The sequence below is a fragment of the Anopheles ziemanni genome, chromosome 2 (assembly GCF_943734765.1).
Source record: "Anopheles ziemanni chromosome 2, idAnoZiCoDA_A2_x.2, whole genome shotgun sequence".
In the NCBI taxonomy this organism is placed as follows: Eukaryota; Metazoa; Arthropoda; class Insecta; order Diptera; family Culicidae; genus Anopheles; species Anopheles ziemanni.
The window spans coordinates 47,181,199-47,206,208 of NC_080705.1; the positions used below are offsets into that span (position 1 = coordinate 47,181,199).

Consider the following 25,010-nt stretch of genomic DNA (forward strand, 5'->3'; position numbering starts at 1 on the left):
GGAAACGGGGCAATGTTGCATGTCGCCGTCAGTTGGGTAGTTCGAAGTATTATTTTGCAATTGTCCTGAAAGAAATGAAAGTGATCGAGTGAATCAACCTGAATATGTAATATGTATAACCACATAGTAGTAATTTGTATTTCTTTATTCAACTAGGAGAGATGTATACTACTGTGTCCAAAAAGTAAGGTGACTTTGGTGCTCATACTGGGTGCGTCAAAGGTATTGGTAGATTGTTATTTTTTTATTGTTGCTATATGTGTTTTTGATTTTTACAGCAAGTTTCATGTAAAAATATTCATCCGGATAGGAGATACGATTTATTTTGTGCGGTACTACACGTATGACCCTCGTTTGTCTAGTTTTTTGGTTCTGGCTTATTCCTGGCACGCTATTTATTCGATTGATTGATTGTTTTGAAGTCTGAACCATAGTTCCAAGTCTCGTCTACAGTAATAATGCACTTCGTCTTGTCAATTTAGTCGGATAGCGCTGTTTCACCCACTTCAACGCAACGCCTTTTTTCAAAAAAATTCAGCGATTTTGGTAGCAGTCGAATTCCAGGCCCAAAACCTCCTCTAAAATGATATTTACTGATACTTTCGATAATTTAATATTATCGGTGAAGTCTCTAATCATCAATCGACGATTATTTAACATTGATTTCCTAATATTTTGAACGTGAGCTTAGTCAAATGATGAATCGTTGAGGATAATGTGTCGCTTGACGCCCTTTTGGCTATTGTGGCCCTGGCGGCCATTTTGGAATTCACTAAACCCGTAGCAAACTTTTTTTTTCGACATTACTGCATCGCCAAAAGCTATTTCAACGAATCCGCAGCTAAAAATTAGTTACGCATACACAATTTTAAGCAAATTCTTTGCTCCCCAAATGTGTCCAGAGACGAAAAACGAGGTTCATACGTGTAGTAGGCCACAAAAAAAATCATATCTCCTATCCTGATGAATATTTTTACATGAAATTTGCTGAAGAAGTCAAAAACACATATTTCAACAATAAAAAAATAACAATCCACCAATACTTTGGACGCGCACAGTTTGCGTACCAAAGTCACCTTACTTTTTGGACACAGTAGTATAAATATGAGACAGACAGAGGCGGATCAACCTATACCGAGCCCCCAAGCGGTAGGATAATCCAGACATTTCCGTGATTCTAAATGTTGTCGATAGGGGGTCAGCGACAGCCGAACGGTAGCGCCTGTTCGAAAATCGGCCCTTGAGCGTTGGGGCTTACCACCTTTACGGTGCGCGTTCGAATCCCAACCGAGACCAGGCCCCTCCCTCTATACGAGAGGACTGGCTATCTACGTTCACATAGGGAAAAAGTCTCGTAAACCCTCAACGGACAGGCATGATCAACACGGTCGTTACGCCAAGAAGAAAAAGAAGAAGAAGAAATATTTCTATACCAAAGACAAAAGAAGTACTTATTTGTGTTATAAGAGCTTTGTAATCCATTATACAGGTTTGCAGTATTATCATATAATTGCATGTGGTATTTTACGTAACTGAAAAAAACTCATTATGTTCACCTAAACAATCTAAACAAGTAAAAAAGTGCCTAACTATCCGAATCTTGGTACTCGCGGTCCACACTGCAGCGCGACGTCCCGTTTCAAAAGTAGCCCAGTTTCGGCAGAACAATCGCGCAAGCCTAGCGCGACAGAGGTAGGAGAGTATGTGGAAATATTGTATGTGGCTAAAATTTTTTATTGAATTTTGAGGTAGTAATGCATGATATTTGTTTAGCTACGTATTTTATGCACCCTGAGTGGGTTTGGCGCTTCCACATTTGAAATTCACTGAGAAAACAAAATTAAAAAAACAACGACGATATTTTGGCCCGCCGTAGGAAATATATATTTCCACATCATCTCCTACTTGTTGAAGAGCAGTTTGTTTACGTTTCGGCACCCGAAAAAACTTTGGTAAACATATCAATTAAAACGGTGTTTGATAACTGAATTACATTTGTGAAGTCTAAAAATAAGTAGTACAACGAAAAATCCGATGTTTCGTGAAGAATATTGCTCGTTTTGTTCGCGTTTGTGATTCAATTTGTTTTCGTTTTGTCCAGCTGTCGGTTTGTTTACGTTTCGAATTGACTTTTGACAAGAGCTAGCGCGACGTCGCGTTTTTCGCTGTTTCTACACTAGCGCGATTTGTGCGAATTTTTTTTTGTATGGAGTTCGGCCGCCTGTCAGGCGACGTCGCGCTTCGTGACGGGACGTCGCGCTGTAGTATGGACCCCGAGGTATTCATTACGGCCTTCAAATCCTACCGAGCTGACATAATAGTTTTCTATTGGAAACTACGCTTTGCACCGATAATTTCTTTATTTTCTTCTGCTTTTAACGCATTCAAATCTATTCTTTTATTAATAGAACATATGGTAAAAGAGTAAATGAGGCCCCGGCCGCCATGTTTTCGATCGTGGCTACACCTCTTGTGGACGTTTAAACTGAATGTATGCAATTGGTGATACATTAATTCGTTAAATTCAACCAACGAGTATTTGAACCGTAGTGTGTACCGTTAATTTCGGCTACGCAATCAATCTAGGGGGTGCGGTATGAGGGGGGCCCACGGGCCCCCCTTATTTCTCAAAACTATAACAAACTCTCTTTTTCGGTTTCCAAATCATTTCTTCGGCTAAACCCATTGTTTCACGCTGTCCATCATGTGTGGTATAGTTTACTTACTAGTAACTTAACATGTAAAAGTATATTAACCCGCATTCAACCACCACCGCGTAATTAGTTTAAACCGTTATGGTCTTTTAAGCGAACCGTTAGCGATCAAATATTCGAAAAGAATGCATGCGTCGCGCTTTGCATAGCTTCAGGCGCTTAATGTGAACCAGTAGGAAGAGGAGAATCTAGCCCGGGGCCTCATTAACTCTTTTACCATATTTTGGAATATTTTTTGTTCAGCTGGATTGTTTGTTCAAATGTGTCTCAGATGTTAGACTTTAGACTAACTCGCCTTACAAGGGAGAAAGTAAAGGTAGACTAAAGTGTAACTCACCTAATATAGGTATTTAGGTATGCGCGATGACGAAGTGGTGTTCTGGTGGTTTTGCAAGCAATATTCGTCGTCTACTCGTTAAGAAAAAAGACAATAGGTACTTTGAATTGAACATAGTAAACCGTATGAAAATTATTTTGATACGGATACGATTTGTAGAATCATGAGAATATTTCTTAACCCGTTAACCGCCATGTCAGTCCCTGGGGACTGACGGTGAAGTTTCCGTTCACGCCACGTTGGTCCCTAGGAACTGACGCATCCATGAGTCTCGTCAGTTGATCGATGTCAGTCCGCCAGCGTCGGTTCGCCAGTGTCAGTCCACCAGTGTGCTTCATGTTCATGCACTCTCTTCGTTTATGTCTTTCCACTTCGTTTCTTTTCACCGGTGCTTATCGTGAAATGCAGACCGAGTGGCGTAAACGGAAAGTGTCACAAAATAGGCTGGGTGGTTAACGTGTTAACCCTGGAATAGTAAGAGAAGGCAAACAGGGAGGTCTGCAGCAAAAACAAGATGGGCCAAAATCATGTACATCACATACAAGCTTTGATCGAAGAGGATTGTTCTATCACATTCATGATTTTGCAGACGAAACAACGTGAAGAATTTGGCGTTGACGTATCATCTATACCAATTTCGTGAGAGATATCGGGATTTAATAACTGGAAAAATGTTAGAATAGTAATATTTTCATTTAGAATTATCAGAAAGAAATTCTCTTGCATTTTTAAAGAATTTCCCAGTAAAACAAAAAATATTTGAAAATATTGATACGTAACGGAAAATTCAAACCACGAAATGAAGCATCCACCTCTACAATCAATTCTTTGAACAAAAGCGCTCACAAAAGGCTCGCAAAAATGACTGCCGCTAAAAGGCGTGGCGAACGGTCTAATAGGTGCGGTCAACGCGCAAAGGGTGCTCCCATTATCTTAGAAGGGTCTGTCATCTTCTTAATGCTTTGGATGGAGTCTCTAAACGTTTTGGACGGTGTCACTAAAGGCCTTGGCCATCGCGCTAAACAGTGGTAAAAGGTGTAATGTTTTGATTCTTAGGTGGCAATACCATGCTTGCAATAGCTATATCAATTTTGAACCGGGCAATCATACTTTGTAGACATCAACAAACAAAAGAGCTACTTCTTCTTCTTCTTCCTCTTCTTGGCGTAACGACCTCTTGGTCATGCCTGCCCGTTAAGGGCTTACGAGACTTAGTTCCCTGTTGTACGTGGATAGTCAGTCCTCTCGTACAGGAGAGGGTCCGGTCTCGGTTGGGATTTGAACCCACGCCGTCGAGGTGGTGAGCCCCGTCGCTCATGGGCCGATTTTCTAACCGGCGCTACCGCTCGGCTATCGCGGACCCCAGCTACTTATTTGGGTAAATTACTACTTCAGCTTAATTTTATTATACATACATACAAATTTATAGTTTCCCGTGGATAAATCTGTACTGTTATAGTAATCTGTGCTTTGACTAAACTATGCTCAATGCGATGTTTTAAGAGAATTGTCGTCCGCTTCTTTGAATTGGATTAAAATTACTAAGTAGGTAGCAATCGCTCCGCAGTACTGAAAAAATGCAATTCAGAAAGCTGTATAAGGGTGTCGTTCATCAGACCAAATTTCGTCTTACCGATGTGATAATCCTTCGATCAATAGTGCAAAGCCCACAAGCTGTAAATGAAACATTGTTTCCTACAAGTTGCTGCCAAAACATGTTTATCTATAAAAAAAGGGTTTATGGACTCCATCACAATTCGCATTGTTTTGTGTACATACAAGCTAAGGAAAAAGAATAACTTACGCTTTCCACGATCTCTGGATTCTTGCAAGCACGTCGCAAATTGTTGATGATGACGAGCGTACGATTGCACTGGAAGATTGGAAGGAAATAAGAACAGAAACGAACATAATTTACCAAACGTACTTCGGTATTGGTAATGTGGCACGGTTCAATGGTCAGCAGGAACCGGAACATATGGATGAATAACCATAAGGCTTGAATCCACGCAAAGACGGCGTCCTACAACCAAAACAAATTTTTGAATATTATCAACTAACATGCTAATACGTTGATATCACCTTATCGCCAACAAGCTCAACCATTAAGAAGTAGGACGTTGCAACCAGATGTAGTAAGCATGATCCAAGCACTGTTAACAGAGCAATACCAAAGGTCCTTCAGGGAGAACCGAGTGGAGGATCGTTAAAAAAAGGAATACTCAGCTGGATAGAGGAGTAAATTAATAGCATACTTCGATACTAGCACCACGCCGTATGACAGGGAAGCATGTATTTCAGCTAAGTCTGCTATAACTCTTCGTGGTGAGTTACGTTGTTTCATAAGTCCTACAGACAAACATACATCGTATACAGTAAAAACTAATCTTCTTACAGTAGTACGTCCGACCAAGGCACTTGTTGACCCATACCATGAACAACGTTGGTAACACCCTTTCGACATTCGATGTCTACTGGCACTCTTCTGCCAGGATCGAGGTTGATGGATGAAATTGGAGAAACATCTATCTGTGGCATTCTGTTGACTGACATTGGATAAACATTAGAAAGAGATCTTCAGAACGATAATAATGATACTGGAAATGTATGGGAAATCTTACAGTCGGGAAACGTTTCATATAGGGCTACATTCAAGTCTCGATATCTGTTGCCGATGCCCAACGCTGCTTGTGCGAACAGTACGTGGAACATCATGAGGATATAATAAAGGCAGTAGAATGGAAAATAACCCAACACATTCGCACCTGAAATTGAGGGTAAATGCTTTGTTGGCTGCATACTTAACGAACATTGTATGGAAGGATATACCCACTTGAATCGCTGTACTCATTTTTTATTTTGTCCGCTATTCTGTACCAGACCCAGATATCCAACGCTACGTAGGTGGGAATTAAGAAGCGATTAGTAAAAAACGCCCATCTTCAATTGACGAGGGACTTGTTTTATCTTTGTTAACCAAAAAGTGTTCCTTACACAATGCTCCAGTGATGATGAAACTGACTAATCCCAGCATGAGAACGCCTTTATGTTTTCGTTTGCTTCGGTTCCGTCCACTGATGTATAAGGAGAGCATTTCATCTGCCTAGCAAACATAATTACAGTAATAACCTTAATTTCCTTGAACTCCCTTGTTTTGTAAAATTTATCGTCTCTTTTGAAGATTTTAATACCTCAATAAGACGAAGAGTTAAATACCTCAACAAGACGTTGGTTTAATTCACGCACAAACTGCAAACCCCATATGCCGCTCAGTGCACCACAAATGCAGGCTGATACCACGACCGATACATCCAGAATCGTGACCACCTTTGAAGTAGCCGTTTTCATTCTGAAAACGAAACTTTCCAAATGTAGTTGTTGCTTAGTATTGCTTAAAGTAGGTTGTTAACGATCAGTACGGATCATGCAATTGAATTTTAAACGGCACAAAGTTAAAAAAAAACTCACCGTATGGGTTTCTTCGAAGTGACGTCGAAAAATATTCCCTTATATGTGAGTCCAGCTGGAAAACGAATACTAGGTCACTCCGCATAATTTATGTGCACAGAATTAAATGTTTCCTACCCAAACAAAACACCAAGCTAAGACTGTAGGCAATTAAAAACATATTACGCCGATAGTCCACTATTTGCCCTTTGGCGGTTCGTTTTATAACGTACGGGGCTAGACCAAATGCCCGACTCACATAGAAAATCAACTTAGTGGGTTCTGATATCTCCATTACGATGGAGGTATGGAACTGAAATCGAAATAACCGAGATTCAAACTAAAAGCTCATGTGAAATGAAACTGCTTTTTATAGGATTCAGCACCACCCGCCTAACCATACATCTACTAAGGAGTGTTGTAGGTTTTAAATCAATTTGTTTACACTCGATGTGACAAGCTGGTTCCGGTTATCTTTTATCAATTGGCCTCATGATAAGTGTAGTGCAAAGGCTTTTAAATTATTAAAAAATATATCATACATCGGTCACTTGTTTGTTTATTTTGCCTTCCCGTAAGAGAACGCACAGTGACCGACATTGTTATAAGAGCGTGGTAGATTATTTATGTTTTGTTTTTGGCGAAGTATATAGTAAGAACACAAGACAACCTTTCAAGGTTCCAACTTCCACTTCATTTAACCCCTGGTCACAGCTTTGCGCAACCGCATGCGGTTGCGTTTTTTCCCATGGGAGAGATAGGAGCTGTCATGGGCTGTCACCGCAGACGCAAGACCTTGCGGTTTCTGTACCAAAAAATCAAACGAGTTTGATTCTTGCCGCAGACTCTTGCGTTTTTATATGTCAACAGTAAATATTGTTCCTAGTAGACTTTAATGAGATTGTATGCTCATATAAGTGGTATATTCAAACATTAAAGTATTATTTTTGGCGAAAAGCTGTGCTCGTTTGACAGATCAAAAACGCAACCGCATGCGGTTGCGGAAAGCTGTGATCACAGGTTTAGCGTTCGATTGAATAAAAACATCAATAGTTATATATTTATAACATAATATAATATATGGGGGTCCGCGACAGCCGAGCGGTAGCGCCGGTTAGAAAATCGGCCCATGAGCGCCGGGTCTCTCACCACCTCGACGGCGTGGGTTCGAATCCCAACCGAGACCGGACCCCTCCCCTGTACGAGAGGACTGACTATCCACGTACAACAGGGAATCAAGTCTCGTAAGCCTTTAACGGGGCAGGCATGACCAACAAGGTCGTTACACCAAGAACAATTTATTTATAAAAAGTTCGTATGACATATTGTTAATCTAATGAATGATAATGTACTGGTGATATTGGTTACCTATTGTATTATTACACTACACTTCTGGTGCTTCAGTAGTATTACACTATATTAATATAGTACTGTTTGGTTCGTTGGCTGATGCGGATTGTTAACTTTAGCATGTGTGGTTTGTTCCGTGTACAGCATAGCATTACTATTTTCAGCGAATTATAAGGATAGATAATAAAAAGAAATAAACGAGGTGCCCATGGCGCAGCGGTAGCGCGAGGAAACACCACACCGCAGATGTGGGATCGAATCTCGAGTCTGGCACCCTCCGGTATTACGAACGGCTGACCACCGATTTTATAGTATACCGTCTTTTGGTCATGCAAACTCTCTTGGGAGAGAGGCCTTGTCCCACTAGGGGATGTCGTGCCACATAAAAAAAATAAATAAAAAGAAATGGGGGTATGGCGCAGCGGTAGCGCGAGGAAACACCTGGCTACAGGTTTGGGATCGAGTCTCGAGGCTGGCACTCCGCGGTAGTTACGGCCTTGTCCCACTAGGGGGTGTCGTGGCGTTTGGTTTGCTTACTATATACCAACCAAACATTTCATACATATCCAACCAAACATTTCAACCAAACATTTCATACATATATATATATATATACCAACCAAACATTTCATACATATATATACATATATATATATATATATTCATTTGGATATATACGTGTGTTACGGCCCCGGACGTTATATACGAGTAGTTGTAAGATAGTGTAAGGTATAAGTGTGCGTAATGATAAGATTAGATTGTATTTAGTCGATAAGCATCCCAAAATATAGTTCAGTTGATTCTCGAAGCTCGAACGAGCAAGGACCATCTCATAACTGGCGCAGCCAATAACCGTTCCATCTGGAACCCTGCATAACGTCATCCTATCCCGGATTTTTCCACCCCTGAGAGCATATCAGAGGACTTGCGGAGGAAGCAGCAGATCCAGAAGAAACGCCCCGACCTTCGGGTTACAAAACGACACCAAACAGCGAAAGCAACTTATAAGTATAAGTATTATTATACTCAGAACGCTCCAGAGCACGCGCTGCAGCACCAAAGGAACCCTACTAGTAATTTTGAATGAACTCAGGCCTATCCCCGTGGATCGGAGTGAGACGCAGCGACTGACTTATGCTCCGTCGCATTCGCGCTGTAGGGCCGACAATTTTCGACCCGCCCGCGAGCGTAACTTATATGAAGAGTGAGCAAAACTTGTATGAAGCCTGAGCACGCGTGGATACAAACAAGTGCGAAGCCCTCAAAGAGCGTAATTCGCTCCATACAATTACACGCTCTCCACCGTACGGCAGTGCAGAGAGTGTACGCGAAGACCCCGCGAGAGCCTTAACCCTACTACCAATTTTGAATGAACTCAGGCCTATCCCCGTGGATCGGAGCGAGACGCAGCGACTGACTTATGCTCCGTCGCATTCGCGCTGCAGGGCCGACAATTTTCGACCCGCCCGCGAGCGTAACTTATATGAAGAGTGAGCAAAACTTGTATGAAGCCTGAGCACGCGTGGATACAAACAAGTGCGCAATTCGCTCCATACAATTACACGCTCTCCACCGTACGGCAGTGCAGAGAGTGTACGCGGAGACCCCGCGAGAGCCTTAAATGGCCTGCTCTTGGTTGAGGCCTACGCTAGCGATCGCTAACGATGCATGCAAACGCATGTAGCTAGATATATATTGTACATTTAGCGCGCCATTCTCAAGCAAGAGCGCCGGCCCTACTACCAATTTTGAATGAACTCAAGCCTATCCCCGTGGATCGGAGCGAGACGCAGCGACTGACTTATGCTCCGTCGCATTCGCGCTGTAGGGCCGACAATTTTCGACCCGCCCGCGAGCGTAACTTATATGAAGAGTGAGCAAAACTTGTATGAAGCCTGAGCACGCGTGGATACAAACAAGTGCGAAGCCCTCAAAGAGCGCAATGCGCTCCATACAATTACACGCTCTCCACCGTACGGCAGTGCAGAGAGTGTACGCGAAGACCCCGCGAGAGCCTTAAATGGCCTGCTCTTGGTTGAGGCCTACGCTAGCGATCGCTAACGATGCATGCAAACGCATGTAGCTAGATATATATTGTACATTTAGCGCGCCATTCTCAAGCAAGAGCGCCGGTCTAGTGGTTAGCGTACACAGACCGGAGTTGGAGAGGTTGGGTTCGAATCCCGCTGTGTGCTCGAGGCATGAGAGTGTTGTAGAAGGCAGAAGAGAGAAGGGGGCCCATCAGGGCTCTCCTCTTTTTGTTTTTGCCGGCTTTGCTCCGAATGAATTATCCCGGTTTAACTGGACGATCGTTGAGAGAACCGTTGACAAAACCGGGACCCATTTTGTATGGAGAAATGTTCATTTTGTGTTGGATGGGGGTCTAGTGGTTAGCGTACACAGACCGGAGTTGGAGAGGTTGGGTTCGAATCCCGCTGTGTGCTCGAGGCATGAGAGTGTTGTAGAAAGCAGAAGAGAGAAGGGGGCCCATCAGGGCTCTCCTCTTTTTCGTTTTTGCCGGCTTTGCTCCGAATGAATTATCCCGGTTTAACTGGACGATCGTTGAGAGAACCGTTGACAAAACCGGGACCCATTTTGTATGGAGAAATGTTCATTTTGTGTTGGATGGGAAATGGCCTGCTCTTGGTTGAGGCCTACGCTAGCGATCGCTAACGATGCATGCAAACGCATGTAGCTAGATATATATTGTACATTTAGCGCGCCATTCTCAAGCAAGAGCGCCGGTCTAGTGGATAGCGTACACAGACCGGAGTTGGAGAGGTTGGGTTCGAATCCCGCTGTGTGCTCGAGGCATGAGAGTGTTGTAGAAGGCAGAAGAGAGAAGGGGGCCCATCAGGGCTCTCCTCTTTTTGTTTTTGCCGGCTTTGCTCCGAATGAATTATCCCGGTTTAACTGGACGATCGTTGAGAGAACCGTTGACAAAACCGGGACCCATTTTGTATGGAGAAATGTTCATTTTGTGTTGGATGGGAAGCAGAGCAAATATTCTAGCCGTGAGTAAAGTGTGTTTAGTGGAAACAATGGAACCAAACTATACTCAGGAAGAGTTGCTGGAACACATTCGGCAACTCACCAACGCGCAAAACGAACTCGTCAGGGAAATGAATAGCCTGAAAGCGAGGTCAAGCGAGTCTATTATCTATTTTAGAACGCCGGACAGCATCCGCTACCTACCCACTCACGAAGAAAAAAAAACACGAAACTCGCGCGTGGATCGAGGACGTAGAGAGTGCGCTGCAACTCCTTGACGAGTGGTGTTGAGAAAGGAGCGAAAGAGCTGGCAACTAGTGTTGTGAAAATCTGCTCTTTTTGAAGAGCGGAGTGGACATATTTCGCTCACCAAGAGGAGCGGAGCGAGCTGGCTAGCTCCGAAAAGTGTTGCACGACATTATTGCTCCTTTCCGCTCCTTTCCGCTCCTTTCGCTCCTTTCGCTCCTTTTTACTCCTTTCGCTCCTTTTCGCTCCTTTCGCTCCTTCCGCTCCTTTGCGCTCTGTTATGACCTGGTTGTAGAGCGCTGGCGGAATGTGTGAAAACCGATAACAGTTAAAACGGGTACCAGTGGGGTCGATACCGTGTCTACACCATGAACATGTTGTAAAAACGTCATTCGAACTAGGTGAGCAATGTCAAAATCTATGAAAAGCAATAACTGTATAACCGAGGAGCCACACGTGAAGCTTTTTACACCGAACGAACGTTTTTTCGAGCGGCTGGAGCTTACCGTGTGTCAGCAATGCCTCTCGCTCTAATGATAGATTTCTCTTTCCTTCCTTCGGTTCACGTTCGGTGCTCAGAATTCGAGCGAACGTTCGCTAGCGCACAGAAAAAGTCGAGCGAATTTTTTGGGCATTCTTCCCCTTCCATGTACGGGTAAAAAAAACAGACCAACTGTTATAAATATGGTATACAGCGATTGCCGCAAAAAGCTCGGGCCAAAAAATTCGTTATACGCGTTCGTTCGCTTACGTGTGGCTCCTCGGTAACGATTAACCACGATGGCAGCAGTGCTACCGTACTTCATGACAATACAAAAGAATTAAACAAAGCATTCAAGTGCATAGCATTGAACCGACACCGGTGAGATTAGTCGTCAGTATGTCGAAAAAAACGTAAGTTTCGTCCCCCCAAACGCGAAAAGTAATGAAAAATAACGATACAGCACTGACGGCCATACAAAAGAATAGAACAATACAGTCGATTACGGTGTGCAAACCCGGCACCGGACAGCACGGACAAAGCAAATTGTCGAAATGAGGATGAGGGTATGAGGGAGCGCAATGAAACGAGCGCATTGAGCGAAAGGCATGAAAGGAGCAAAAGTAGCGAAAGGAGCGAAAAGGAGCGAAAAGGAGCGAAAGGAGCGAAAGGAGCGCAAAGGAGCGAAAGGAGCGAAAGGAGCGCAAAGGAGCGAGAATGTCGGGCAACATTTTTTGGAGCTAGCTTCGCTCACAAATGAGGAGCGATTTTTTCGCTCCTTTCGAGGAGCGGAGCGTGGTTGCCAGCTCTTTCGCTCCTTTCTCAACACTACTGGCAACCTCACTCCGCTCTTCGAAAGGAGCGAAAACATCGCTCCTCATTTGTGAGCGAAGCTAGCTCCAAAAAGTGTTGCACGACATCGCTCCTTTCGCTCCTTTCGCTCCTTTCGCTCCTTTCGCTCCATTCGCTCCTTTCGCTCCTTTCGCTCCTTTAGCTCCTTTGGCTCCTTTCACTACTTTCGCTCCTCTCGCTCCATGCGCTCTTTTCATCGCGCTCCCTCTTACCATCATCCTCATATCGTCAAATTGCTTTGTCTGTGCTGTCCGGTGCCGGTATTGCACACCGTAATCGAATGTCTTGTTCTATTCTTTTGTATGGCCGTGCGTCCCGCATCGTTGTTTTTTATTACTTTTTGCGTTTGAGGGGTCGGAGCTTGCGTTTTGTTCAACATATTCTTGGCGACCAATCTAACCGGTGTCGGGTCAATCGTGGGCACTTGAATGCTTTGTTTAATTCTTTTGTATTGTCATGAAGTACGGTAGCACTGCTGCCACCGTGGATAACCGTTTTACAGTTATTGCTTTTCATAGATTTTAACTTTGCTCACCGAGTTAAAATGGCGTTTTTTCTACATGTTCATGGTGTAGACTCGATATGGACTCCGCTGGTACCCGTTTCAATTGTTATCAGTTTTCACACATTTCGCCTGCGCTCTGCAACCAAGTCATAACAGAGCGCATAGGAGCGAAAGGAGCGATAGGAGCAAAAAGGAGCGAAACGAGCGAAAAGGAGCGAAAGGAGCGGAAAGGAGCGATAATGTCGTGCAACACTTTTTGGAGCTACCCAGCTCGCTCCGCTCCTCTAGGTGAGCGAATTATGCCCGCCCCGCTCCTCAAAAAAAGCCGATTTTCACAACACTATTGACGAGTATAACTGTGCATTTCCACATAGCGAACTCTCCTCCGACGAACTGACGATCTCAGTTCCCGCAACAGCTGGGAAACTCGTAGGAAACTGGTAGGAAACTCTTGACAGCACTAGCAAAGCCCCTCGTTCTGACGTCTAATAACTGACGGATTAAGAAGAAGCGAAGAAGACCGAAACAAATGCGTGTCCACTTAGCGAACTCGGGAAACTCGAAACTCCATACAAGTTTGACAGGAGTTTCACCAGAGTTTCCTATGAGTTCGCTATGCGGAGATGAACAGTAAGAATAGTGCAATATACAGTATATATAGTGCAATACCCCGGCGGCAAAACCAGCATGCTTTCTCGTTCTGTCGGTATCTATTGTCAATTGGACAGAACGAGAAAGCATGCTGATTTTGCCACTAGGGTAATAGCAGTGGCGTCTCGTGAGAAAATGAGATGGCTGTGCACCTTCAACAAAAGTAATACCGACTTAGGTAAACCATATAAAGTGGTTCAAAACGCCACGACATACGACGACGATTTTGGTCAGGATGTTAAGTGAAAGAATAGTTTGAGGAACCTCGAATGATCTATTTAGTTCTGCAATCATTAATTGCTTCTTTAGGTAGATGAAAAACGAGTTTAACAGCTCATCTACGATGTCCTGCTCAATGTCGATGTACAAATTGACTGGTAATTTCACGCTAAATACAACAATTGCATGAAAAATCGTTTGAATGAAAGTGTGTGCACCATCAGTATTGCCCAGTCCAACGTGCCTGCTTAGACATTTTTTAATTAGCTTTAAGTTGTTGACTATATTTGCGTGTTTGTTTCCTCGATTTTATTTCAAAGTTTTACTTTTTTCAAAATTTACTTGACGAACGTCAATATCTACTCGAAAAATATATCCGCCGTAAATATTTGTGAATCAAATTCTTATTTGGCAAGCCAGACTCTCCTCGAGCCCGACCTGAGTACAATTTAATGTGCACAGGAAAGGCACCTATGCATTGACAATTTCACATGGACGCATTGAACACATGCACGAGAGAACTAATGTGTACATATACGATTGGCTAGTGCACTGGCAGAAGTGCCCACCCGTAAACAAAAATGATCGACTTTCCAGCTGGATTTTGACTCTTGCTAACAAGAAAACTAGCGCTTCTTCACCGTTCGTAATGAGAATTGTATTATGAGACTGTGGTTAAGAGAACTGTTCTTATTTGATTAAAGATGCACCAGCAAAAGTGCCCAGCGCAACGTAAAGCGTTAAGTAGACTTTGAACGCAACTATTACGGGTGGAAATTACAATACCACAAATAAACAAATAATTTCGTGATTCATTTTAAAAATTCATGACTGTGCAGTGCACAGGTTGCTCAGGTGGACGAGACGCCACTGAATAATAGAGAAGCAATAATTGCCGCCGGGAATATTAGCACGTGGCCCGAGATAAAGGAAGTATTGCAAAACTTCTTCGACGATAAAAGGGATTTAGCTTCCCATTTCCAAACCCTTTTCTATGAAAAGCAGGGAAATAAGACCCTGCTAGAATATTATAATAACTTAAAAAGTGTTTCATCTAAAATAAGGGCAATCACCGCAGTGACCGAAGAATATAAAAATTTTATTGAAGGGGTCCATCATTTGATTGGAGTTATCACACTCACACGCTTCATCGATGGCCTTGAGGGATCGTTATCCTCGTACGTTAGGTGTAGCAAACCGAAAAATATAGACGAAGCGTATTCAATATCCGCAGAATATACGAACTAGTGTTGTGAAAATCTGCTCTTTTTGAAGAGCGGAGTGGACATATTTCGCTCACCAAGAGGAGCGGAGCGAGCTGGCTAGCTCCGAAAAGTGTTGCACGACATTATTGCTCCTTTCCGCTCCTTTCCGCTCCTTTCGCTCCTTTCGCTCCTTTTTACTCCTTTCGCTCCTTTTCGCTCCTTTCGCTCCTTCCGCTCCTTTGCGCTCTGTTATGACCTGGTTGTAGAGCGCTGGCGGAATGTGTGAAAACCGATAACAGTTAAAACGGGTACCAGTGGGGTCGATACCGTGTCTACACCATGAACATGTTGTAAAAACGTCATTCGAACTAGGTGAGCAATGTCAAAATCTATGAAAAGCAATAACTGTATAACGATTAACCACGATGGCAGCAGTGCTACCGTACTTCATGACAATACAAAAGAATTAAACAAAGCATTCAAGTGCATAGCATTGAACCGACACCGGTGAGATTAGTCGTCAGTATGTCGAAAAAAACGTAAGTTTCGTCCCCCCAAACGCGAAAAGTAATGAAAAATAACGATACAGCACTGACGGCCATACAAAAGAATAGAACAATACAGTCGATTACGGTGTGCAAACCCGGCACCGGACAGCACGGACAAAGCAAATTGTCGAAATGAGGATGAGGGTATGAGGGAGCGCAATGAAACGAGCGCATTGAGCGAAAGGCATGAAAGGAGCAAAAGTAGCGAAAGGAGCGAAAAGGAGCGAAAAGGAGCGAAAGGAGCGAAAGGAGCGCAAAGGAGCGAAAGGAGCGAAAGGAGCGCAAAGGAGCGAGAATGTCGTGCAACATTTTTTGGAGCTAGCTTCGCTCACAAATGAGGAGCGATTTTTTCGCTCCTTTCGAGGAGCGGAGCGTGGTTGCCAGCTCTTTCGCTCCTTTCTCAACACTAATACGAACGCTGCATACCGAAAAAGTTAGAACGCATACCGATACAGGATCGAAAACAAAAGCCGGATACATACGAGCTACCGTCAACGTCGTACGGATCGCGTAAGATAGGACAAAGTTAAAAACCTTTATCTGGAAAGTTCAAGCCCCTACAGATTACGGCTAGTGATGCCTCGATGAGAACCGTGAGTTCTAAAATGCAAATAAATAATAACGACGTAGAACAATTTGCAAACACAAACGATACTGAACTGGATGAGCTAAATTTTCGGATGGATCAGGAAAAAAAAGGAAGAATTTTGATAAACAAAAATTGTATTCCCTATTTAGAAATATTCACAACTAAGGGAGTCCTTACATTTTTGATTAATACAGGCGTCAACAAAAATTATATATCAACTGCTCACGTGAATCTACAGAACTGCAAAACTGAAAAAAGATATATTCGTGACAAACGTCAAAGGCAAACACATTATTACAAAGTCAGCATCTTTCGACGTATTCAAAATAAATAAGAAGATTAAATTCTATATTTTCGATTTTCATAATCTTTTTTGACGGCCTAATAGGTTATGAAACTTTACGAGACATACACGCTTCACTGGATATAAGCAAAAACACTCTCAAAATAGGAAGGAAAATATTTCATCTCGAGAAAAAGCACCTCTCACAAGAGACATGCACTCTTAATGCCCAAGAAAGTCAACTTATTCCAATACTGACAGAAACGGAAGGCGACTTCATTGTAAACGATGAAATAAATCTTAAGGAATTGCCTATCCTTCCCGGCATTTATAACAGCAAGGAAGGTAGAGCTATCGTAGCAGTTAGAAACAATTCAAACGATGACATACGGGTACAGCACGGACTACGATCGGATAAAATCCGTTCGACGGTCGGTGAAAAATGAACTCTGTGCGTTTATACCTTACATGTTCAAAGGTTCCTTTGAAGCCTCCAGCTTCGTTTATACCTAAGGCGTTGAAGTGTTTCCATGTAATTGATGATTGTTTATATATCATAGATTCACTATATGCAGATCGAATTATAGAGAATCCGATCTGGTAAATATTTGAGGGTATTTTAATTGGGAAGACGGAAACGATACGGACTGTCAGATTTCTCGTCGCGGGCCCATACAAAAGGTAAACAACACCTTTGAAAAAAGCGAAAAAATGGCTAGCCGCGTCGTTTCGTTTCCGCGCATCGTCTCGACACGTAGGTGGCGTCGTTTTGGATCGTCGAGACGGCCAGCCATTTTTTCGCTTTGTTCAAAGTGTTGTTTACCTTTTGTATGGGCCAGTGTCGAGAAGTTTATCGTTTCCGCGCTCCCAATCGTGATACCCTCAATTATTAAAGAAAAGGCCAATGCAAAAGGGATTAGCTGTATCCATTGTCCACTATCTTTGGTTCAATTGATACAGGAAACATATCGCAAACACTTTTCCCAAAATAATGCTTTCAAAATGGTTTACTCTCCCCTTTTGCTCGCCGACATAGCAATGGCTTGCGAGCAAGACAATATCATAAAAATGGTACACGAGAGCGCTCACAGAGGAATAAAAGAAAACGTCGCTCAAATCCTCGAAACATATTTTTTCCCCAATATGGAAAATAAAGTTAGAATTTTTTTAAATAACTGCATAATATGCAAGCGATGTAAATATGACCGAAAACCGCCTAAACTAATAAGAAAGTCACCTAATGCGGAAAACCCGTTCGAAAGAGTACATATTGACATATTTGTTTGAAGGGAAGAAAAATGCTGACTGTCGTGGATGCCTTCTCTAAATTTGCAAGCGTAATTCCTTTAGAAACAAGAACCATTGTCGATCTGAAGAAAGCAATTGCCGATCACATACAGGGATTTTCAGATGATATCATAACGGTAGCAGTATTTATTCCAACTGCAGCACATGATATTCCAACAGTACCAGTTGATTTTATAACGCAATCATGTTTATTATAACTGTGTCAGTTGAAATCAGAATCGTCGAAGTTGATATTATAAAAGTTGGTATTGGCAGGTCGACGTAACTACCAAGTATAAACGTACATCGCACGAATGAGACTCTAAGGTAGTTCAACATATCAGGTGAGCCCAATTCGCTGGAATCGCTTTAATTTCATTAGAAAACGAAAGGAATTTGTAAACAAGCAGTGCTGATTAATTTTCATGTTAACTGCATGTCATTTTTCACTTATTTTTGTGAGCAGTTTCGTTCCAATGAAATCGAAGAACTTCATTCTTTTTAAACCCACCTGCTGTGTAGATTAACCTTGGGCTGTTGTTCGTGCGATATACGTTTACACTCGCTAGCTGCGTACTTCACTTCAGCTGCTGTACCAGGAGGATTATAATATCAACTGCGACGATTCTGCTTTCAACTGACACAGTTATAACAAACATGATTGCGTTATAAAATCAACTGACTCTGTTGGAATATCATGTGCTGCAGTTCGAATAAATACTGCTACGGTTACGATATCATCTGAAAAACCCTGTAAGAATTTTCGGACGGCCAAATTCAATAGTTTGCGATCAAAAGCCTGCGTTTGTCTCAATCGAATTTATCGGATTCCTTCAGGATTTGAATATTGGAATACACCATGCTAGTTGCAGTAATTCTAATGGAATCGTGGAAAGATGTCATTCCACTTTGATTGAATTGTTTGGAACTTTGCAAAATAGACATCCAGATTTTGACTTTATAGACAAAATAAACATATTTGTAGATATTTATAAGCGTACAAGCTGACCCGACGAACTTCGCATCGTCCAATAATAATAATACACTAATATTGAAAAAACAAAGCATTACAATTCATGGGAAGCCCCATTGATTTGGTGTCTGAAGATGTCGACACATAACAATAACAGATCCATCTTTCAGTCAGACAAATCGAAAGAATGTTTTAAAATTCCAGTGAACGATTCATTTTCAATACGGTTAATCAATTTATATGAGCGCAATGGTCCAGCTGGAGTCATTAGCATAGGTTTTTAAGCAGCTAATATTGTACGTGCACTCAACCAATCTTCGTTTCGATACTATGGAGCACATTTGTGATAAATCAGTTTTAGTTGAACCGAATTGGCAAATAGCGGGTTGCAAGCCCACATTACTATTCACAGAACAGAACATTTTTAATTCGAAGATTGGTGCTGGCATTTGAATTTCAGTCAATAGAATGCTACTACTCATAAACAAACTCCCAGTTTCAATCAACACCAATGCTTCATTAGATCATTCATTTTTTGTTCAAAATTTCCCTTTCAAAAGCGATGTGAAATATCTTCGGCGATGTCATTTTTATACGTATCTCACAATCAACAGGAGTTTTTATGGCTTCATTGAAATAATCTTAATATTAAGTATAGACACTTTAGTTATTGCAGTTCGTTTATAAATTCCAGTGATTACCACTGTCATGTACATGCTTCTCTCAAAGTTGCACTCCATACTCATCGCTATCCGGAATGGCTCAAACAAATCGGAGGTATTCGTTTTCGGTGGATTGTGTAAATTTGTTCTAAAGCAAAATGAAAACACATCTCTATGTCCATGTACCGGGCCCCCTTGCTTTTGAATAATCATTTCTCGGATGCATTTAATTCATATGCGAAGTAACTGCGAATCAAGCAATAATCTCGGAATAGAATCGCTGCTGCCATTTGAAATCTTGCTTCTTGGTTTTTTTTTGCTTGCTGTACTCCTGACTCAAGAGTCCTTGGTGAATTCTTTAACCATTCTTTAAATGAACTGAACGATGAAATAAAAAACAAAAACTGTGGAATGCACAACAACGTATCAGTTCGTTTGACACTTATCTCATCACCTTCAATGGCAAAAACCGGCATATCCTTTCCGGCGACGTACTTGCAAAATTGTTTGATAGATTTCCCTGAACTTAAATACTCAACATTCATATGTGTTTTGCAACAAAGCTCTCAGCTGCCACTCAACAAAATACATTCAACACCTATCAGAACCTCAGATCAGATACGTGATCTAGGGGATCGCTTGTTGATTAACCGAGATGAAATTATTCGATGATCTGTGAATTCGGACTCATGATTTGTCACAATTTTCATTGGTATGGGTAAGAAGGAAAAAATCATTCCATTACTTCGTAAAGATTGGTCAAATAGTTTTTTAGTTTAAGTTATACATCGTATATTTGATTTGATTGTATGGAAAATGCTATTTTTACAAATCTTTCCATTTTCCGGCTTTTCCTTAGGGAATGTTAAAGATGTCTTTTCTTTAAACCATCCATGAAAAAAAAGGAACAAATAATCTGATTACATCGTCAAGATCGGCTCATCCGATTTGGGTTTTAGCGTCAAACAAACCAACACTCATTTTTATAAGTTTAAATTTTTTTGGAAAAAAATATTTTTCGACTTTTCTGTGTTCCTGGTTTTCCCCAAGTATTTTTCTAACTTGCATTGTTTTTATTGGGCCAAAAGAAACAAATCATCAGGAGACTTTCTTGGGATAAGTCCAACCGTTTTCGTTAGAGAAGGTAAATTTTATTTTTTTTTATAAGAAAAAGCCGTTTATACCGAGTTTTCCCATTTTCCGGCTTTTCCTTGGGAATTTTCAAATTCTCTTTTTTCCTAAACCTTCCTTGGGTAAAAAGGAACAAATCATACAAAGACGTCATCAAGATTGGTCCTGCCGATTTTGAGTTTTAGCATCACGAACATACAAACATTCATTTTTATAGATATAGAGAAGATAGAGAAGAGAAGAGAAGAAGAAGATTTATAGACTCTTCAAGTCTACTAAGATTTTAGACTTAATGAGCGGTTTTATAGCTATCCTCAAAAGGTTTTAAGGATGTCAAAATTATTAAAACTATTTTGCCTGCTGAGAAACCTCTATAAAACCAATTGGACTTGGTACACCCATGTTAAAACATTGATAAAACTCGTTAAAGTCTAATAGGTCTTGGAAATGTTACTTGGGTATACATTCAAATACGGGGATGAAGCCAAGGCAAGCTCAGTGCATAAAAAGAATACAATCAAATATAAAAATAAAGTTAAAAAGTCAGCAACAATCTCTCGATAAAGCTAATGTAGGAAAAAAAGGAGCCTCCATCATTGCAAGAAGGCGAACAGGTCTTTGTCAAAGTAAATCAGAGAATAACAAAAGACAAGGAATCATATAAAGTATCTAGGGTTCAAAACGACAATGACTTCACGTTTCAAGACGGGTTTGACGTTAAAATTCATAAATCTAGGCTTAAGAAATAAATGTAAGGATAATTAATCATCTAAGGTAAAGTCGAACGAGGACGCTCGAAAGCAACAGGGGAAGCGTTACGGCCCCGGACGTTATATACGAGTAGTTGTAAGATATTGTAAGGTATAAGTGTGCGTAATGATAAGATTAGATTGTATTTAGTCGATAAGCATCCCAAAATATAGTTCAGTTGATTCTCGAAGCTCGAACGAGCACTTATATATAATACAGTCGACTCTCGATAATTCAAACGTTCGATAATTCGAAACTCTCGATAATTCGAAGTATATCAGTAGTCCCTTGGAAAACTCTTACTATTTCGAATAAAAACAATACGATTTGGTACACTCGATAAAGCGAAGTAAAATTCGAAGCAAGGTTGCTCTCTTCACGCGATAATTCGAAGCTGTATCCACTCTACTCGCAACAATTCGAAGTTCTGGGGAAGTTGAAACGTAATAGAACGCGTCACGATGCGGGTGCCCTGTAACACTCTGTTGAACGGGGACGCAGATTTTCGTCCGAATCAGACTACATGGTGTAGACGGGCGGACGGACATATTTGGGGCACACATGCTTTGTAGAAAGGTGCACAAAGAAAAGTGAAGCAAAAACAGCTAGCGAAAACGGTGGGTAAAGGTATAGCGTAAATCAATACACGCATCCTTATTTCCAGTTCATAACTCAGCAACCGTAGCTGCTTATTTCCTACCACTCTTGATAATTGGAACTCTCGATAAATCGAACTTTTTTCTGGGTCCCTCCAACTTTGAATTATCGAGAGTCGACTGTATACATATATATGTATATATACTAGCTTGACGCCCCGGCGTTGCTCGGTGAGGAAAGGATTGAGAAAAGTATTATGGTTTTGACTAATACTTGAAAGATATGTTTGAATTTAATAGTTACAATAACGACATATTTAAAATGTTTGATATTTCATCAATTTCCCCTTGATGTATAAACCTTAGGGTAACTATGTTGGATACACCTTGACATTTGTTTACATACTTGTTTTGTCTGTGTTAGTAAAACTGTGAGTTTAAATTGTAAAATTTAGATGATTTTATTAAAAAATAGTGATCAAACAAACCTTCAACAACATCTGCAGTACTTAAACTTAATGTGTGAAAAGTTTCAGAAGCGACGGGTCAGTTTTGGTTGAGTTTTTAGTGTACATAGAACACCATACATAAAAAAAAGCTAAAATATGTAGTAGATATATATACAGTGACCGGCAGGAAAAAGTGCCCACTTCGAATTTTGTTGATTTTCGCTCAATATTTTTTTCTCAATCCATTTAAATATACTGCAAGTATTGCAAGAAGATCCACTAATGAGTAAGCGAAAACAAACATATTTTGATTTTGAGTAAAAAAATAATAAAAAAAAGAATCACACATAAAAGAAGAAAAAAAACAGTGGAAAAAAAAAAAACCCACTTTTAAAATTAGAGCTTTGCATAAACTTTTCCATTGAGGGCTAACCAATTTATTGCGTTTTAATATTGTGAGGTCTAAGTTGTTATGAAGCCCTTTTATAGCGCTGCCGTTGCTGCTCCGGGTGGTCTTCTGTTTCGACGTGTTGCTCTGCGATTGGTGACGAAGTCTTTCTCACAGTTGTTGTTCTGCACAATTCATGTCTCAACTCGTTCGCGATCGTCGTCAGGTTTCTACGTCGAGTGGTTATGTCCTGTCGCAAGGGTTCGCGCTGGTGTCTGCGTTGAGTGGTTGCATCCGTAGCGAGGGTTCTCATAGAATGCGGTGACATCCTGTCGCGAGCGTGGAATATGATACGTTGGCTGGTTTCCTGTTGTAACGTATATATACATATGTATATAGTAACTTCGATTATGCATGAACAGGATGAGATCACTTGTTACATTTATCGATACATGAATGTTTTCTGTATTGCATTCCATTATTCTACGATAGCATTCAATAGAGCTTTCTCCTTTATAAAAGAAAGGTAGGTGCTCTGTAGGGATTTGAAAGCTGTTTAGGGGTTGCCCGTTCGCTCATGGACTACGATGTCCATGCCAATACATTAGCTACACTATATTTAGTTACACAGATAAAAAAATCATTTTAGATACATCTCAGGGTTTGGTGAAATCAACATATTCCTATGAGACTATATAGCTTTCTTTCTTTAAAACAAATAAAAGTTAAATTAAAGTCATTCCCAATCATGCAACAGTATCGAGTACTTCTTTTAACATGTTTTTAATAACAAGATTAAAATGGGAAAATCATATTAAAATAATGAAACTATTATTATAAGAGAAAAATCATACTTAAACGAAGTGCTTCTTACAAAGTCAAAATTAAGACAAATTAGCATTTTATAACATATTGCACAAAAATCTTCCGATTATTTAAAATAAAAAAAAAACTATTTTTAAATTATTTAATTGTGGTATACATTGCACTAAACCAACATAACGAGTAACTTCCTACAGCATTCAAACATATTGCTTCAACTATTGCCAACATTCCAGTAACGTGATTCATGCAAGTATGAATTGGATTTAATGCGCATGTCTTCCGGTTGTCGTCGAAGGCATATTTGCTCGCCTTCTGTTTATGACTATCGCTCCGGAGCTGGGTTTTATCTCTCCTTTTCTCAGACAACCTAAGTCTTCTTTATCAAGTGCACCGCCAGAAAAATCGGCTCGAAAGGAAACCGTTTTCCTCTGTCAACAGCAGTTGTTCGAGGGTATTTACGACGGACGCTATATCGAGAGTAAGTGGTTCTAGTGCTTTGTGCAAGGTTTGTGCATTAATTTCTGTAATGTATTATTGAATATGCGGTGCTCTTTAGAACAAGAAATAGCGATTCAAAGGGTTATGGTAGAAACAAACGATGCTTTTCCCTAAATCCAAATACTCTCATTACGACACACATGCTCCAGAGTACGCCCATCGTAAAAAAAAACTCTATCGTGTGGGTGTTTTTAAGCTATAGTGTGCGTAAGTTGTCAATAGCATACTATATATTCCGATTAGCAGTGTTACAGTTTCCGGTCTGCATGATATTGGAAATTTTGATTTTTTTTTCACACCGGTTCAGTTACGAGATGTTGTGAATTCTTTAGGAGAAACTTATAGAACTAGCCATAGGATAGCATCGACAAGTTTATTCACTAGGAGAATGGAAGGATAAAAAGGTCTAATACGTAGCCAATAAATCTCTTATAGTGATGTACAATATTGAATCTTTGAGACTAAGCTACACTGTTATTGACAAAATGTATGTGTTGTGAAACGTCCATATTTAAATAACGGGATAGTAAAGTACATGAACAAACGTATAGACATTGTACTGATGCAAGACATACTCGTATATCTTTATGAAACTTACGGAACATTCCAAACAAACTTACCGGGCAATTGTCTCATATTCGAACCATCAATTACATAATGATTATTGCAAATAATGGTTGATGCACAATTGTAACGAAAATACTGAACCATGATTTTCCAATAAATAACACACCACATCTTTGCATTTGTGTTGTAAAGGAAGTACATTCTTATTTCCTTTATTTTGCCATGTCCAGAAACGATAACTTGGAAATCTTTTTATACTGATCTTTTATGCGTAATTTTAGATGCATTCTAACACGTTTAATTTAACAACTGAGGTTGACACCCCTTCTCAACAGTTCCGATGTGCCCCCGAATAATACTGATAAGCATGAATCATTCCACAACCAATAGTAGCAGCTATTGATTTTACTTACTCCATCCTTGTGTAATAATTCATGTGTATGTGTGTGAGCGATTAGGGACATTC

General features: G+C 40.8%; 1 protein-coding gene and 1 pseudogene across 1 annotated transcript; one reads left to right on the forward strand and one right to left on the reverse strand.

The window, feature by feature from the left end:
* Positions 1-4,536: 4,536 nt before the first annotated feature.
* Positions 4,537-6,793, reverse strand: LOC131293681 (gustatory receptor for sugar taste 43a). The gene is made up of 13 exons (XM_058321757.1): positions 6,637-6,793; positions 6,520-6,574; positions 6,268-6,412; positions 6,046-6,154; positions 5,885-5,947; positions 5,673-5,816; positions 5,484-5,597; positions 5,307-5,400; positions 5,134-5,230; positions 4,979-5,074; positions 4,856-4,924; positions 4,685-4,774; positions 4,537-4,620 (listed from the first exon to the last, which is right to left on the reverse strand). The coding sequence occupies exons 1-13, from the start codon at positions 6,791-6,793 to the stop codon at positions 4,537-4,539; spliced, it is 1,317 nt and encodes a 438-aa protein (XP_058177740.1).
* Positions 6,794-10,889: 4,096 nt separating this feature from the next.
* LOC131293682 (uncharacterized) lies at positions 10,890-16,565 on the forward strand (annotated as a pseudogene).
* The last annotated feature ends 8,445 nt before the right edge of the window (positions 16,566-25,010 follow it).

Coding starts and splice junctions, on each gene's coding strand:
- LOC131293681 (XM_058321757.1), bottom strand. CDS start 6,793: ATGGAGATATCAGAACCCACTAAGTTGATTTTCTATGTGAGTCGGGCA. Junction 5,817..5,884: donor AAATGAGTACAGCGATTCAA/GTGGGTATATCC, acceptor CCTCAATTTCAG/GTGCGAATGTGTTGGGTTAT. Junction 4,621..4,684: donor ATCGAAGGATTATCACATCG/GTAAGACGAAAT, acceptor GCATTTTTTCAG/TACTGCGGAGCGATTGCTAC.